This window comes from Cetorhinus maximus, chromosome 8 (assembly GCF_964194155.1).
Source record: "Cetorhinus maximus chromosome 8, sCetMax3.hap1.1, whole genome shotgun sequence".
Taxonomy (NCBI): Eukaryota; Metazoa; Chordata; class Chondrichthyes; order Lamniformes; family Cetorhinidae; genus Cetorhinus; species Cetorhinus maximus.
Genome location: NC_135886.1, coordinates 142059901 through 142076691, shown reverse-complemented (window position 1 = coordinate 142076691; position 16791 = coordinate 142059901). Strand labels below are relative to the sequence as shown.

Genomic DNA, 16791 nt, shown 5'->3' with positions numbered 1-16791 from the left:
AGGTAAACAGAAAATTGACATCTAGGAATCAAACATTCCCCATCCTCCCCATCAAGCAGGAGATCCCAAGTCCTGGAATAGAGAACATTTTCCACATCCCCAGCTCCCCATTGAACAGGAAATCGGGCACTGGGGATATGAGATACAATTTCTCACAGAAGAGAAAATCACAGAGCGAAACATCACTCCACAAAATCCCCCTGAAGTTTTTCTAAACTTCCATTTACCCACCGCATCCCCCCTTGACGCCTGCTTTCCCTGCTCCTAATCACCACTTCCGTACTCCATGTCACCTCTCTGTCCATCTTCTCTGTCCTCCCCTCAACTCCCTCTTCTCTCATCTCCACATCCCATTTAATTATTTCTGTCTTCTTAATTCTTCCCCTCCTCACCTGGACCCAATTATCCCTTTGCCTTCTCATCCTGCTTCATCTGGGGACAACAGAATCGCTGCAGCTCTGCAACTTACTTTTAAATATTTCTGAACACAGTTGTATTGAATCTTTAAGAATAAACCGCAAATGAATCAACTGAAGGTATGAGACAGTGCAAATCGGCAGGTGAGCAAAACAGTCAAGTGTCCTCGATATTTACCTGGTACTGTTTCATTTTTTGGCTTTTGTTGAACCGATTCTGCACGGACAAAAGAAAAATATCTTGGTGAACAAAATCATCTGCTGTTATAATAATTTTTACAAATTGCACATGTTGGGTTGATGGGACCAACATTCAGGGAGGTGGGTGCCAGGGATTGAGCGTGCTGATAAATATCGAGGGAAGGGTGGGATAGTGTAATGCCCACCATCTTCCCATCGCCTTTTGCCAGCAGTGAGGATGGAGGTGGAAGACCCTTCCACCCAGAGGCCAAGTGCACTAATTAATTCACCGACTAAGGGCTTTTCTGAACGCCACAGATATTTTACCAGCAACAGGGTGGGGGCGGGGCAGGGTGGGGGAGTTGGGGGGGTGAGGGTGTGGCGGTAGAGGGACTGCAGCGATTGAAGAAGGCAACCCACAAGAACCTACTCAGGGGTAATTATGGACGGGAACAAATGCTGCTCTTTTCAGCAATGTTCACATCCAAAGGATGAATGAAAAAAGAATGGTGGTTTTGTGGTGGGGGAAGGGACTGGGTAAGAGATGCAGGTTTATAGCATCTGCAGCTTGTGGATCTGAAGTGATTATGGGACGAGGCACACCCAGAGTGATTGACCAAGTATTAACTGAGTGTGATATCAAGGAGCCCCAGCAATGTTGAAGTCAATGAAATTAAGGGAAAATCTTCACTATTTGGAGTCAGATCTAGTACAAAGGAAGATGGTTGTGATGTTGCTGCCCAATCATCCCACGATATTGCTGCAGGAGCGCCTGAGGGCAGCGCCCTCAGCACAAACATCTTCGGCTGTGTTACAGTTTTGAACTTCAGACAACCTTTCTTGCTGGAAACATTTGGCTTTATTTACAAGACAGTAGGAGCAACTACACGCGTTCAACAAACTCCGTAACTTAAGTACTCCCTCGTGTATAGGTTCCCCGTGCTGCTAACATATTGGTTTACACAGATCATGTGATCTGACATCACAGGATTATTCTTAAAGCTACTGTCCAACATTTTACAAAACTATTATTTCCACATTCCTCCCCCTTTAACTTTTCTGCACATTTTGTATTTACAAGGATATTTATCTCATGATATTACAAAATTTACAAATATCATGAAATTACATGTTCAGTCTTTGAGGTGCTTTCCTGGTCCATGTGGAACGTTCCTGCTCCACGACTTCAGACTATTTTGTAGGAAACACCTTCTCTGGAAACTCATTACCATCAGGTACCTCATTGGACACTTGCAAATCAGTGTCTTCCACTCGAATAACTACATAAGGCATGTCCGTCCTTGGTTGAGCATCTTCAACAGGAACCAGTGGTTCAGTCATGATTACAGGCTGAACAATATCTCGCTGTGGTATCTCTTTTTCTGAAATGATCAATGTGCTTACGAATGATCCGGCCCTCCACTTCCACGTGGTATGACAATGGTCCGGTCACTGAACTTACTTTAGCTGGTAACCACTTCAGTACTCCACCAAAATTCTTTACACATGCTGCTTCTCCAACAGCAAATTGTCTCTGATGACTATGCAAGTTATGCGTCGCTTTCTGGTTCCCTTGACTTTTCTCTTCCTTCCCCTCCAAATGGGGAATTATTAAACTCAGTGTTGGCTAAAGACGGCGCCTCATCAACAATTCTGCAAAGTCTTTCTATGTGTCTTCCTTTTACCACAGAATTTAATCTTGTCTTTCTTTTTGAATTCACTGTTGGCCAGGCGTCTCTCACGTACAATCTCAACTTGTCTTAGTTTAGTAGCTGAGTCACCCAAGACTTCATTATCTGCTCAGCTCTTGTAGAGTTTAATGAGTTTTGCTTTTTAAACATTTTTTGCTTCATTTAGCTGTTTCTTCCGGTCTTCTGTTTCTTCTTTGTATCTGATAGTTTCCTCTTGGACACTTGAACATTGCTGCGTCTTCTCTGCCAAATGGCTTTTCAGTTTGTTCAGAGACATGTCAAATTCTTCCTGATTTTCTTTGTACTTTTCCAGAGGCACAAACTTTGACCTGAGGGAGTCCTATAGTGTGTGAAGGGTTTTCAACAGGTTTTCCTTTTCTTTGCGAAGGTTACTCACTTTGTCTCGACTCTGTCATTCAGCAGGGTCTCCTTGATTTTCTTCTGCTGTCCGTCCATGTCGTTGTTTAAGACAGTCTTCATTTCTTCAGGTTGTTGAAGAACTCGTTTTTCCTCATGTTGAGGTCCTTGGACTCTCCAGGCTACTTCTGCAATACCTTGCCTTGTTCCTTTGTCAAGACAGGAAATCTTCCAGCTCCATTGTGGAATCTTACTCGCCAATGAAGGTTGATTTCCCATAACCAATTTCGCCCGAGAAGGCCTGGTCCTCTGCCTTTCAATACCATCGCTAGTAAATATGTCGATTGGTTTTCATAATGAACAGTTGCACTGGTGATACACAGGAGAAGAAATCCAAGTAAAAGCTATGTTTTCAACTTAGCAGTTGCCTGTTCCAAATTTAATTCTTGACCACCCTTATTTCGATATCTGAAAGTGTGTTCTTCTATTAGAGCGGTGGAAGCACCCGTGTCTACTTCTATTTGAAATGGTTTACCGTTAACTTGCACTGTTAGAAATATTGGCCCTGTCCTACCAGCTTTCATGTTGAATAACAGATAATTATCGGAATGTGTTGCTTCAGGCTCTACTACACTACAGACTTCATTGGGCTTCGTGTGTTGTTTGGATGCTTCTTTAAATTTTGCTTTGCACTTTCTCACTATGTGTCCACTTCTGTGACAAAAATTACAGTTTTTTGTTATATTGCCAATCGCTAGAAGAATGATTGTTTCCACATTGCTGAAAGTTATTTTTCGATTTAGTTACTAAGCTGCTTCCTCTCTTTTTCGGTTAGCGGGGGCTGTTTACTGCTTCACGGCAGAGTCCCAGCTTTTTGCGTCACATTCGGCTGACTTTCCCAACCCAATTTAGTGTACGGTGCTATTTTGTGCCACTTAAATTGGTTGTGAATCCCTTACAGCGTTTCCATCGCCAGTGCTATTTCCAAAGCTTTATTAAAATTAAGATTCTCTTCAGTCACCAATGTTCCCTAAATAGTGTCTTCCTGCACGTCACATACTAAACGGTCTCTGAGCATGTCATTCGGGGTTTGCTAGGTGGCCTGTCTGGATGGTGAGGCCCCGTCTGCCCCTGGTATTTAACCAGCAGCAGTGTGATCAGGGCCGAGAGGGTGTCCATTAGCCCCTGGGTGAGAAGGCTGCCCAGAAGGTTTCCTGCCCTAATCTTCTTTGCTGGACGGCGGGGCTGCAGTGGGAATTGTACCCCACATGACCACACACCATCCAACCCCAGGGGTTTGAACCCCCTTTTGGAGTGGGGGCGGGGAGAGGTGGGTCGTTGTGGCCATTGATTTCTGTTCACTCTTTCTGATTATCTGAAGCTTGTGTTTCCCAGCAGGGAGAGCAACAGTCCTTTCTCCCTCCAGCTGAGTCAAACTCATCCCAAAGTTAATCTCCTTGGGATTTGCACCACTCTTCACCCACAGCACAAAGTCTGGACTTAAAGTTACCACTCTCCACCTGCCCCCGACAACTCCATTCACCACCACACCACCCGCCCCGTGCCACCTCCCACTCTACAGGTAACCAGAAAATTGACATCTAAGAATCAAACATTCCCCATCCTCCCCATCAAGCAGGAGTTCCAAAGTCCTGGATAAAGAAAATTTTCCTCATCCCCAACTCCCCATTGAACAGGAAATCGGGCACAGGGGATATGGGATACAATTTCGTACAGAAGAGAAAATCACAGAGCGAAACATCACTCCACACAATCCCCCTGAATTTTTTCTGCAACTTGCATTTACCCACCGCATTCCCTATTGACGCCTGCTTTCCCTGCTCCTAATCACCACTTCTGTACTCCATGTCACCTCTCTGTCCATCTTCTCTGTCCTCCCCTTAACTCCCTCTTCTCTCATCTCCACATCCAATTGAATTATTTCTGTCTTCTTAATTCTTCCCCTCCGCACCCAGGCCCAATTATCCCTTCTCCTTCTCATCCTGCTTCATCTGGGTACAACACAATCGCTGCAGCTCTGCAACTTACTTTTAATTATTTCTGAACACAGTTGTATTGAATCATTAAGAATAAATCACAAATGAATCAACAGAAGGTATGAGACATTCCAAATCGGCAGGTGAGCAAAACAATCAAGTCTCCTGGATATTTACCTGGTCTCGCTTCTTGTATTAGCAGTAGTTTAACCAATTCTGCACGGACAAAAGAAAAATATCTTGGTGAACAAAATCATCTGATGTTATAATAATTTTTACAAATTACACATGTTGTTTTGATGTTACTGGCCCTCAGGGAGGTGGGTGCCAGAAACTGAGCGTGCTGAAAAATATCGAGGGAAGGGTGGGGTAGTGTAATGCCCACCATCTTCCCATCGCCATTTATCCAGCAGTGAGGATGGAGGTGGAAGACCCTTCTGCCCAGAGGCCAAGTGCACTAATTAATTCACCAACTAAGGGCTTTTCTGAACACCACAAACATATTACAAGCAACGGGGTGGGGACAGGGCAGGGTGATGGGGGGACTGCAGGAATTCAAGAAGGCAACTCACCAGCACCTACTCAGGGGTAATTACGGACGGGCCAGAAATGCTGGTCTTTTCAGTAATGTTCACATCCAAAGGATAAATTAAAAAAGAATGGTGGTTTTGTGGTGGGGGAAGAGACTGGGTAAGAGATACATGTTTACAGCATCTGCAGCTTGTGGCTCTGAAGTGATTATGGGACGAGGCACACCCAGAGCGATTGACCAAGTATTAGCTGAGTGTGATATCAAGGAGCCCCAGCAATGTTGAAGTCAATTAATTAAGGGAAACTCTTCACTATTTGGAGTCAGATCTTGTACAAAGGAAGATGGTTGTGATGTTGCTGCCCAGTCATCCCACGATATTGCTGCAGGACTGCCTGAGGGCAGTGTCCTCACCCCAACCATCTTCGGCTGTGTTACAGTTTTCAACTTCAGACAACCTTTCTTGGTGAAAACATTTAACTTTATTTACAAGACAGTAGGAGCAACAACACGCGTTCAGCAAACTCCATAACTTTAGTACTCCCTCCTGTATCGGTTCCCCGTACTGCTAACCCATTGGTTTACAGAGATCATGTGATCTGACATCACAGGATTTCTCTTAAAGCTACAGTCCATCATTTTCCAAAACTATCATTACCACATTCCTCCCCCTTTAACTTTTCAGGACACTTTGTATTTACAAGGATATTTAGCTCATGACATTACAATATTTACAAATATCATGAAATTACATGTTCCGTCTTTGAGCCGCTTTCCTGGTCCATGCGGAACTTTCCTGCACCATGACTTCAGACTCTTTTGTAGGAAACACCTTCTCTGGAACTTCATTACCATCAGATACCTCATTGGACACTCGCAAATCAGTGTCTTCCACTCGAATAACTACATAAGGCATGTCTGTCCTTGGTTGAGCATCTTCAACAGGAACCAGTGGTTCAGTCATGATTACAGGCTGAACAACATCTCGCTGTGGTATCTCTTTTTCTGAAATGATCCATGTGCTTATGGATGATCCGGCCCTCCACTTCCACGTGGTATGACAATGGTCCGGTCACTGAACTTACTTTACCTGGTAGCCACTTCGGTCCTCCACTGAAATTCTTTACACATGCTTTTTCTCCAACAGCAAATTGTCTCTGATCACCACGTAAGTTATGCGTCGCTTTCTGGTTCCCTTGACTTTTCTCCTCCTTCCCCTCCAAATGGGGAATTATTAAGCCCAGTGTTGTCCAAAGACGGCGCCTCATCAACAATTCTGCATCATCTTTCTATGTATCTTCCTTCTACCACAGAATTCAGTCTTGTTTTTCTTTTTGTCTTCACTGTCGGCCAGACTTCTCTCATATACAATCTCAACTTGCCTTAGTTTAGTAGCTGAGCCACCCAAAACTTCGTTTTCTGCTCAGCTCTTGAAGAGGTCAAAGAGTTTTGCTTCCTAAACAATTTTTGCTTCCTTTAACTGCTCCTTCAGGTCTTCTGTTTCTTCCTTGTATCTGATAGTTTCCTCTTGGAAACTTGAACATTGCTGCATTTTCTCCGCCAACTGGCTTTTCAGTTTGTTCAGAGACATGTCAAATTCTTCCTGATTTTCTTTGTACTTTTCCAGAGGCACAAACTTTGACCTGAGGTGGTCCTATAGTGTGTGAAGGGTTTTCAACAGGTTTTCCTTTTCTTTACGAACGTTACTCACTTTGTCTTGAACTCTGTCATTAAGCAGGGTCTCCTTGAGTTTCTTCTGCTGTTCGTCCATGTCGTTGTTTAAGACAGTCTTCATTTCTTCAGGTTGTTGAATCCATACACAATCGTTTTTCATTCTGTTGAGGTCCTTGGACTCTCCAGGCTCTTTCTGCAATAACGTGCCTTGTCCCTTTGTCAAGACAGGAACTCTTCTAGCTCCATTGTGGAATCTTACCCGCCAATCAAGGTTAATTTCCCTTAACCAACTTGGCACAAGAAGGCTTGGTCCTCTGCCTTTCAATACCATGACTGGTAAATATGTCGATTGGTTTTTATAATGAATAGTTGCACTATTGATACCTTTCACTTGGATTTCTTCTCCTGTGTACATTTCCAACTTAGCAGATGTCTGTTCCAAATTTAATTCTTGATCACCTTCATTTCGATATCCGAAAGTGTGTTCTTCTATTAGACTGGTGGAATCTCCCGTGGCTACTTCCATTTGTAATGGTTTACCGTTCACTTGCACTGTTACAAATATTGGCCCTGTCTTCCTAGCTTTCATGTTGAATAACAAATACATATCTGAATGTGTTGCTTCAGGCTCTACTACACTACAGACTTCATTGGGCTTCGAGTGTCGTTTCGAGGCTTCTTTAAATTTTGCTTTGCACTTTCTCACTTTGTGTCCACTTCTGTGACAAAAATAACATTTTTTTAAAAATTGCCAATTGCTAGAAGAATGATTGTTTCCACTTCGCTGCAAGTTATTTTTCGATTTAGTTACTAAGCTGCGTCCTCTCTTTTTCGGTTAGCTGGAGCTGTTTACTGCTTCACGGCAGAGTCCCAGCTTTTTGCGCCACTTCCGGCTGACTTTTCCAACCCAATGTTATGTACGGTGCTATTTTGTGTCAGTTAAATTGTCTGTGAATCCCTTACCGTGTTTCCATCGCCAGCGCTATTTCCAAAGCTTTCTTAAAATTAAGATTCTCTTCAGTCACCAATCTTCGCTAAATAGTGTCTTCCTGCACGTCTTCATTGCGGGGTGGCGGGGCTGCAGACGGAACTGTACCCCACATGACCACACACCATCCAACCCCACGGGTTTGAACCCTCCTGGGGAGTGGGGGCTGGGAGAGGTGGGGTGTTGTGGCCATTGATTTCTGTTCACTCTTTCTGATTCTCTGAAGTTTGTATTTCCAGGTAGGGAGAGCAACAGTCCTTTCTCCCTCCAGCTGAGTAAAACTCATCCCAAAGTTAATCTCCTTGGGATTTGCTTCACTCTTCATCCACATCACAATGTATGGACTTAAAAGTACTATTCTCCACCTGCCCCCACCTCCCCATTCACCACCACACCCCTTCCCCGTTCCCCCTCCCACCCTACAGGCAACCAGAAAATTGACATCTAGGAATCAAACATTCCCCATCCTCCCCATCAAGCAGGAGTTCCAACGTCCTTGAATAGAGAAATTTTTCCTCATTCCCAACTCCCCATTGAAATCGGGTACTGGGGATATGAGATACAATTTCTCACAGAAGAGAAAATCACAGAGCGAAACATCACTCCACACAATCCCCCTCAATTTTTTCTACAACTTCCATTTACCCACCGCATTCCACCTTGACGCCTGCTTTCCCTGCTCCTAATCACCACTTCCGTACTCCATGTCACCTCTCTGTCCATCTACTCTGTCCTCCCCTTAACTCCCTCTTCTCTCATCTCCACATCACATTTAATTATTTCTGTCTTCTTAATTCTTCCCCTCCTCACCTGGGTCCAATTAACCCTTCGCCTTCTCATCCTGCTTCATCTGGGACAACACAATCGCTGCAGCTCGGCAACTTACTTTTAATTATATCTTAACGCAGTTGTATTGAATCATTAAGAATAAACCGCAAATCAATCAACAGAAGGTATGAGACATTTCAAAACGGGAGGTGAGCAAAACAGTCAAGTGTCCTGGATATTTACCTGGTTTCGCTTTTTCTTTTTGCTTGTGTTCAACCGATTCTGCACGGACAAAAGAAAAATAACTTGGTGAATAAAATCACCTGCTGCTGTAATAATTTTTACAAATTGCACATGTTGGGTTGATGGGATCAACATTCAGGGAGGTGGGTAACAGGGCCTGAGCGTGCTGAAAAATATCGAGGGAAGGGTGGGGCAGTGTAATGCCCACCATCTTCCCATCGCCATTTAGCCAGCAGTGAGGATGGAGGTGGAAGACACTTCTGCCCAGAGGCCGTGCACTAATTAATTCGCCGACTAAGGGCTTTTCTGAACACCACAGACATTTTACAAGCAACAGGGTGGGGGCGGGGCTGGGTGGGGGAGTGAGGGTGCGGCGGTGTGTGGACTGCAGCGATTGAAGTAGCCAACTCACCAGCACCTACTTAGGGGTAATTTCGGACGGGCAACAAATGCTGCTCTTTTCAGCAATGTTCACATCCAAAGGATGAATGAAAAAAGAATGGTGGTTTTGTGGTGGGGGAAGGGACTGAGTAAGAGATGCAGGTTTACAGCATCTGCAGCTTGTGGATCTGAAGTGATTATGGGACGAGGCACACCCAGAAAGATTGACCAAGTATTAGCTGAGTGTGATATCAAGGAGCCCCAGCAATGTTGAAGTCAATGAAATTAAGGAAAACTCTTCACTATTTGGAGTCATATCTAGTACAAAGGAAGATGGTTGTGATGTTGCAGCCCAGTCATCCCACGATATTGCTGCAGGACTGCCTGAGGGCAGTGTCCTCAGCCCAACCATCTTTGGCTGTGTTATAGAGTGGAACTTCAGACAACCTTTTTTGGTGGAAACATTTAGCTTTATTTACAAGACAGTAGGAGCAACTACACGCGTTCAGCAAACTCCGTAACTGAAGTTCTGCCTCCTGTCTCGGTTCCCCGTGCTGCTAACACTTTGGTTTACACAGATCATGTGATCTGACATCACAGGATTAATCTTAAAGTTCCAGTCCAACATGTTCCAAAACTATCATTACCACATTCCTCCCACTTTAACTTTTCAGGATATTTTGTATTTACAAGGATATTTATCTCATGACATTACAAAATTTACAAATATCATGGAATTACATGTTTAGTCTTTGAGGTGCTTTCCTGGTCCATGTGGAACGTTCCTGCTCCACGACTTCAGACTCTTTTGTAGGAAACACCTTCTCTTGAACTTCATTACCATCAGGTACCTCTTTGGACACTTGCAAATCAGTGTCTTCCACTCGAATAACTACATAAGGCATGTCTGTCCTTGGTTGAGCATCTTCATCAGGAACCAGTGGTTCAGTCAATGGTCCGGTCACTGAACTTACTTTACCTGGTAGCCACTTTGGTCCTCCACCGAAATTCTTTACACATACTGTTTCTCCAACCGCAAATTGTCTCTGACGACCATGTAAGTTATGCGTCGCTTTCTGGTTCCCTTGACTTTTCTCCTCCTACCCCTCCAAATGGGGAATTATTAAGCCCAGTGTTGTCCAAAGACGACGCCTCATCAACAATTCTGCATCATCTTTCTATGGATCTTCCTTTTACCACAGAATTCTGTCTTGTTTTTCTTTTTGTCTTCACTGTCGGCCAGACTTCTCTCACATACAATCTCAACTTGTCTTAGTTTAGTAGCTGAGTCACCCAAAACTTCATTCTCTGCTCAGCTCTTTGGGAGTTCGAAGAGTTTTGCTTCTAAACAATTTTTGCTTCATTTAGCTGCTTCTTCAGGTCTTCTGTTTCTTCCTTGTATCTGATAGTTTCCTCTTGGAAACTTGAACATTGCTGCATCTTCTCCGCCAACTGGCTATTCAGTTTGTTCAGAGACATGTCAAATTTCTTTGTACATTTCCAGCGGCACAAACTTTGACCTGAGGGTCAATAGTGTGTGTAGGGTTTTCAACAGGTTTTCCTTTTCTTTGCGAAGGTTACTCACTTTGTCTTGAACTCTGTCATTCAGCAGGGTCTCCTTGAGTTTCTTCTGCTGTCCGTCCATGTCGTTGTTTAAGACAGTCTTCATTTCTTCAGGTTGTTGAATCCATACACAATCGTTTTTCCACCTGTTGAGTTCCTTGGACTCTCCAGGCTCTTTCTGCAATACCTTGCCTTGTCCCTTTGTCAAGAAAGGAACTCTTCCAGCTCCATTGTGGAATCTTACTCGCCAATCAAGGTTAATTTCCCTTAACCAACTTGGCACAAGAAGGCTTGGTCCTCTGCCTTTCAATATCATCACTGGTAAATTTGTCGATTGGTTTTTATAATGAACAGTTGCCCTAGTGATATCTTTCACTTGGATTTCTTCTCCTGTGTATGTTTCCAACTTTGCAGATGTCTGTTCCAAATTTAATTCTTGATCACCCTTATTTCGATAACCGAAAGTGTGTTCTTCTATTAGACTGTTGGAAGCTCCCGTGGCTACTTCCATTTGTAATGGTTCACCATTCACTTGCACTGTTACAAATATTGGCCCTGTCCTCCTAGCTTTCATGTTGAATAACAAATACATATCTGAATGTGTTGCTTCAGGCTCTACTACACTACAGACTTCATTGGGCTTCGTGTGTTGTTTCGAGGCTTCTTTAAATTTTGATTTGCACTTTCGCACTACGTGTCAACTTCTGTGACAAAAATAACATATTTTTTAATATTGCCAATCGCTAGAAGAATGATTGTTTCTACATCGCTGAAAATTATTTTTCGATTTAGTTACTAAGCTGCTTCCTCTCTTTTTCGGGTAGCGGGGACTGTTTACTGCTTTAGGGCAGAGTCCCAGCTTTTTGCGCAACTTTCGGCTGACAATTCCAACCCAATTTAGTGTACGGTGCTATTTTGTGCCACTTAAATTGTCTTTGAATCCCTTACAGCATTTCCATCGCCAGAGCTATTTCCAAAGCTTTATTAAAATTAAGATTCTCTTCAGTCACCAATCTTCGCTAAATAGTGTCTTCCTGCACGTCACATACTAAACGGTCTCTGAGCATGTCATTCAGGGTTTGCTGGGGGGCCTCTCTGGATGGTAAGGCCCCGTCTGACCCTGGTATTTAACCAGCAGCAGTGTGATCAGGGCCGAGAGGGTGTCCATTAGCCCCTGGGTGGGAAGGCTGCCCAGAAGTTTTCCTGCTTTAGTCTTCATTGCTGGGTGGCGGGGCTGCAGTGGAAACTGTACCCCACATGATCACACACCATCCAACCCCACGGGTTTGAACCCTCCTGGGGAGTGGGGGCTGGGAGAGGTGGGGCGTTGTGGCCATTGATTTCTGTTCACTCTTTCTGATTCTCTGAAGCTTGTATTTCCCAGCAGGGAAAGCAACAGTCCTTTCTCCCTCCAGCTGAGTAAAACTCAATCCAAAGTTAATCTCCTTGGGATTTGCACCACTCTTCACCCACAGCACAAAGTCTGGACCTATAAAACCACTCTACACCTGCCCCCACAACCCCATTCACCACCACACCCCTTCCCCGTTGCCCCTTCCACCCTACAGGCAACCAGAAAATTGATATCTAGGAATCAAACATTCCCCATCTTCCCCATCCAGCAGGAGTTCCAACGTCCTGGAATAGAGAAAATTTTCCTCATCCCCAACTCCCCATTGAACAGGAAATCAGGCACTGTGGATATGAGGTACAATTTCTCACAGAAGAGAAAATCACAGAGCGAAACATCACTCCACACAATCCACCTGAATTTTTTCTAAAATTCCATTTACCCACCACATTCCCCCTTGACGCCTGCTTTCCATGCTCCTAATCACCATTTTCGTAATCCATGTCACCTCTTTTTCCATCTTCTCTGTCCTCCCCTTAACTCCCTCTTCTCTCATTTCCACATCCCATTTAATTATTTCTGTCTTCTTAATTCTTCCCCTCCTCACCCGGGCCCAATTATCCCTTCGCCTTCTCATCCTGCTTCATCTGGGTACAACACAATCGCTGCAGCTCAGCAACTTACTTTTAATTATTTCTGAACGCAGTTGTATTGAATCATTAAGAATAAATCGCAAATGAGTCAACAGAAGGTATGAGACATTTCAAATCGGGAGGTGAACAAAACAGTGAAGTCTCCTGGACATTTACCTGGTCTCGCTTCTTCTTTTAGCAGTCGTTCAACCAATTCTGCACGGACAAAAGAAAAATATCTTGGTGAACAAAATCATCTAATGTTAAAATAATTTTTACAAACTACGCATGTTGGTTTGACGTTACCAGACCTCAGGGAGATGGGTCCCAAGGGACTGAGCGTGATGAAAAATATCGAGGGAAGGGTGGGATAGTGAAATGCCCACCATCTTCCCATCGCCATTTAGTCGGCAGTGAGGATGGAGGTGGAAGACCCTTCTGCCCAGAGGCCAGGTGCACTAATTAATTCACCGACTAAGGGCTTTTCTGAACACCACAGACATTTTACAAGCAACGGGGTGCGGGCAGTGCAGGGTGTGGGGGTGGGGTGGTGGGGGTGCGGTGGTGGGGGGACTGCAGCGATTGAAGAAGGCAACTCACCAGCACCTACTCAGGGGGAATTACGGACGGGCAACAAATGCTGGTCTTTTCAGCAATGTTCATATCCAAAGGATGAATGAAAAAAGAATGGTGGTTTTGTGGTGGGGGAAGGGACTGAGTAAGAGATGCAGGTTTACAGCATCTGCAGCTTGAGGATCTGAACTGATTATGGGACTAGGCACACACAGAATGATTGACCAAGTATTAGCTGAGTGTGATATGAAGGAGCCCCAGCAATGCTGAAGTCAATGAAATTAAGGAAAACTCTTCACTATTTGGAGTCAGATCTAGTACAAAGGAAGATGGTTGTGATGTTGCAGCTCAGTCATCCCACGATATTGCTGCAGGACTGCCTGAGGGCAGCGTCCTCACCCCAACCATCTTCGGCTGTGTTATAGAGTTGAAATTCAGACAACCTTTCTTGGTGGAAACATTTAGCTTTATTTACAAGACAGTAGGAGCAACTACACGCGTTCAGCGAACTCCGTATCTTAAGTACTCCCTCCTGTACAGGTTCCCCGTACTGCTAACGCATTGGTTTACACAGATCATGTGATCTGACATCACAGGATTAATCTTAAAGCTCCAGTCCAACATTTTCCAAAACTATCATTACCACATTCCTCCCCCTTTAACTTTTCAGGACATTTTGTATTTACAAGGATATTTATCTCATGACATTACAATATTTACAAATATCATGAAATTACATGTTTAGTGTTTGAGGTGCTTTCCTGGTCCATGTGGAACATTCCTGCTCCACGACTTCAGATTCTTTTGTAGGAAACACCTTCTCTGGAACTTCATTTCCATCAGGTACCTCATTGGACACTTGCAAATCAGTGTCTTCCACTCGAATAACTACATAAGGCATGTCCGTCCTTGGTTGAGCATCTTCAACAGGAACCAGTGGTTCAGTCATGATTATAGGCTGAACAATATCTTGTTGTGGTATCTCTTTTTCTTAAATGAACCACGTGCTTATGGATGATCCAGCCCTCCACCTCCACGTGCTATGACAAAGGTCCGGCCACTGAACTTACTTTACCTGGTAGCCTCTTTGGTCCTCCACCGAAATTCTTTAAACATGCTGTTTCTCCAACAGCAAATTGTCTCTGATGACCATGTAAGTTATGCGTCGCTTTCTGGTTCCCTTGACTTTTCTCCTCCTTCCCCTCCAAATGGGGAATTATTAAGCTCAGTGTTGTCCAAATACAGCGCCTCATCAATAATTCTGCATCGTCTTTCTATGTGTCTTCTTTTTATCAAAGAATTCAGTCTTCTCTTTCTTTTTGACTTAGCTCGGCCAGACTTCTCTCACATACAATCTCAACTTGTCTTAGTTTAGTAGCTGAGTCACCCAAAACTTCATTTTCTGCTCAGCTCTTGGAGAGTTCGAAGAGTTTTGCTTTCTAAACAATTTTTGCTTCATTTAGCTGCTTCTTCAGGTTTCTGTTTCTTCCTTGTATCTGATAGTTTCCTCTTGGAAACTTGAACATTGCTGCGTCTTCTCTGCCAACTGGCTCTTCAGTTTGTTCAGAGACATGTCAAATTCTTCCTGATTTTCTTTGTACTTTTCCAGAGGCACAAACTTTGACCTGAGGGGGTCCTATAGTGTGTGAAGGGTTTTCAACAGGTTTTCCTTTTCTTTGCGAAGGTTACTCACTTTGTCTTGAACCCTGCCATTCAGCAGGGTCTCCTTGATTTTCTTGTGCTGTTCGTCCATGTCGTTGTTTAAGACAGCTTTTATGTCTTCAGGTTGTTGAATCCATACACACTCGTTTTTCGTCCTGTTGAGGTCCTTGGTCTCTCCAGGCTATTTCTGCAATACCTTGCCTTGTTCCTTTGTCAAGACAGGAACTCTTCCAGCTCCATTGTGGAATCTTACTCGCCAATCAAGGTTGATTTCCCTTAACCAATTTCGCCCTAGAAGGCTTGGTCCTTTACCTTTCAATACCATCACCGGTAGATGTGGTGATTGGTTTCTATAATGAACAGTTGCAATGGTGATAAAAGCAAAAAAACTGCGGATTCTGGAAATCCAATACAAAAACAAAAATACCTGGAAAAACTCAGCCTGTCTGTTAGCAGCTGTGGAGAGGAACACAGTTTACCTTACGAGTCCGAATGACCCTTCAACAGAACTAAGTAAAAATAGAAGAGAGGTGAAATATAAGCTGGTTTGCCTCACTTTTCTTTTTACATAGTTCTGTTGAAGGGTCATTCGGGCTCGAAACGTTAACTGTGTTCCTCTCCGCTGATGCTGCCAGACTTGCTGAGTTTTTCCAGGTATTTTTGCACTGGTGATAACTTTTACTTCGATTTCTTCTCCTGTGTATGTTTTCAACGTAGCAGATGTCTGTTCCAAATTTAGTTCTTGATCACCCTTATTTTGATATCTGAAAATGTGTATATCTATTAGACTGGTGGAAGCTCCCGTGGCTACTTCCATTTTTAATGGTTTACCGTTCACTTGCACTGTTACAAATATTGGCCCTGTCCTCCCAGGTTTCATGGTGAATAACAAATACATATATGAATGTGTTGCTTCAGGTTCTACTACACTACAGACTTCATTGGGCTTCGTGTGTTGTTTCGAGGCTTCTTTAAATTATGCTTAGCACTTTCTCACTATGTGTCCACTTCTGTGACAAAAATAACATTTTTTTATATATTGCCAATCGCTAGAAGAATGATTGTTTCCACATCGCTGAAAGTTATTTTTCGATTAAGTTACTAAGCTGCTTCCTCTCTTTTTCGGTTAGCGGGGGCTGTTTACTGCTTCACGGTAGAGTCACAGCATTTTGCGTCACTTTCGGCTGACTATCCCAACCCAATTTAGTGTACAGTGCTATTTTGTGCCAGTTAAATTGTTTGTGAATCCCTTACAGCCTTTCCATCGCCAGCGCTATTTCTAACGTTTTCTTAAAAATAAGATTCTCTTCAGCCAACAATCTTCCCTAACTAGTGTCTTCCTGCACATCACATATTAAACGGTCTCTGAGCATGTCATTCAGGGTTTGCTGCGGGGCCTCTCCTGATGGTGAGGCCCCGTCTGCCCCTGGTATTTAACCAGCAGCAGTGTGATCAGGGCCGAGAGGGTGTCCATTAGCCACTGGGTGGGAAGGCTGACCAGAAGGTTTCCTGCCCTAGTCTTCATTGCTGGGCGGCGGGGACACAGTGGGAACTGTACCCCACATGATCACACACCATCCAACCCCACGGGTTTGAACTCTCCTGGGGAGTGGGGGTGGGGAGAGGTGGGGTGTTGTGGCCATTGATTTCTGTTCACTCTTTCTGATTCTCTGAAGCTTGTATTTCCCAGCAGCGAGAGCAACAGTCCTTTCTCCCTCCAGCTGAGTAAAACTCATCCCAAAGTTAATCTCCTTGGGATGTGCTCCACTCTTCACCCACAGCACAA

At 44.0% G+C, this 16791-nt stretch overlaps 1 protein-coding gene across 1 annotated transcript in view; it reads right to left on the bottom strand.

Annotated features, from left to right (window-relative positions):
• Positions 1-16791, bottom strand: part of LOC144683223 (uncharacterized) — a 103677-nt gene that overhangs the window by 16556 nt on the left and 70330 nt on the right. Inside the window, exons 18-21 of the mRNA XM_078546180.1 lie at positions 12948-12986; positions 8844-8882; positions 4819-4857; positions 595-633 (exon numbers count right to left, since the gene is read on the bottom strand). Of these exons, the coding sequence (XP_078402306.1) occupies positions 595-633; positions 4819-4857; positions 8844-8882; positions 12948-12986 (156 nt within the window). The remainder of the gene's footprint in view (positions 1-594; positions 634-4818; positions 4858-8843; positions 8883-12947; positions 12987-16791) is intronic.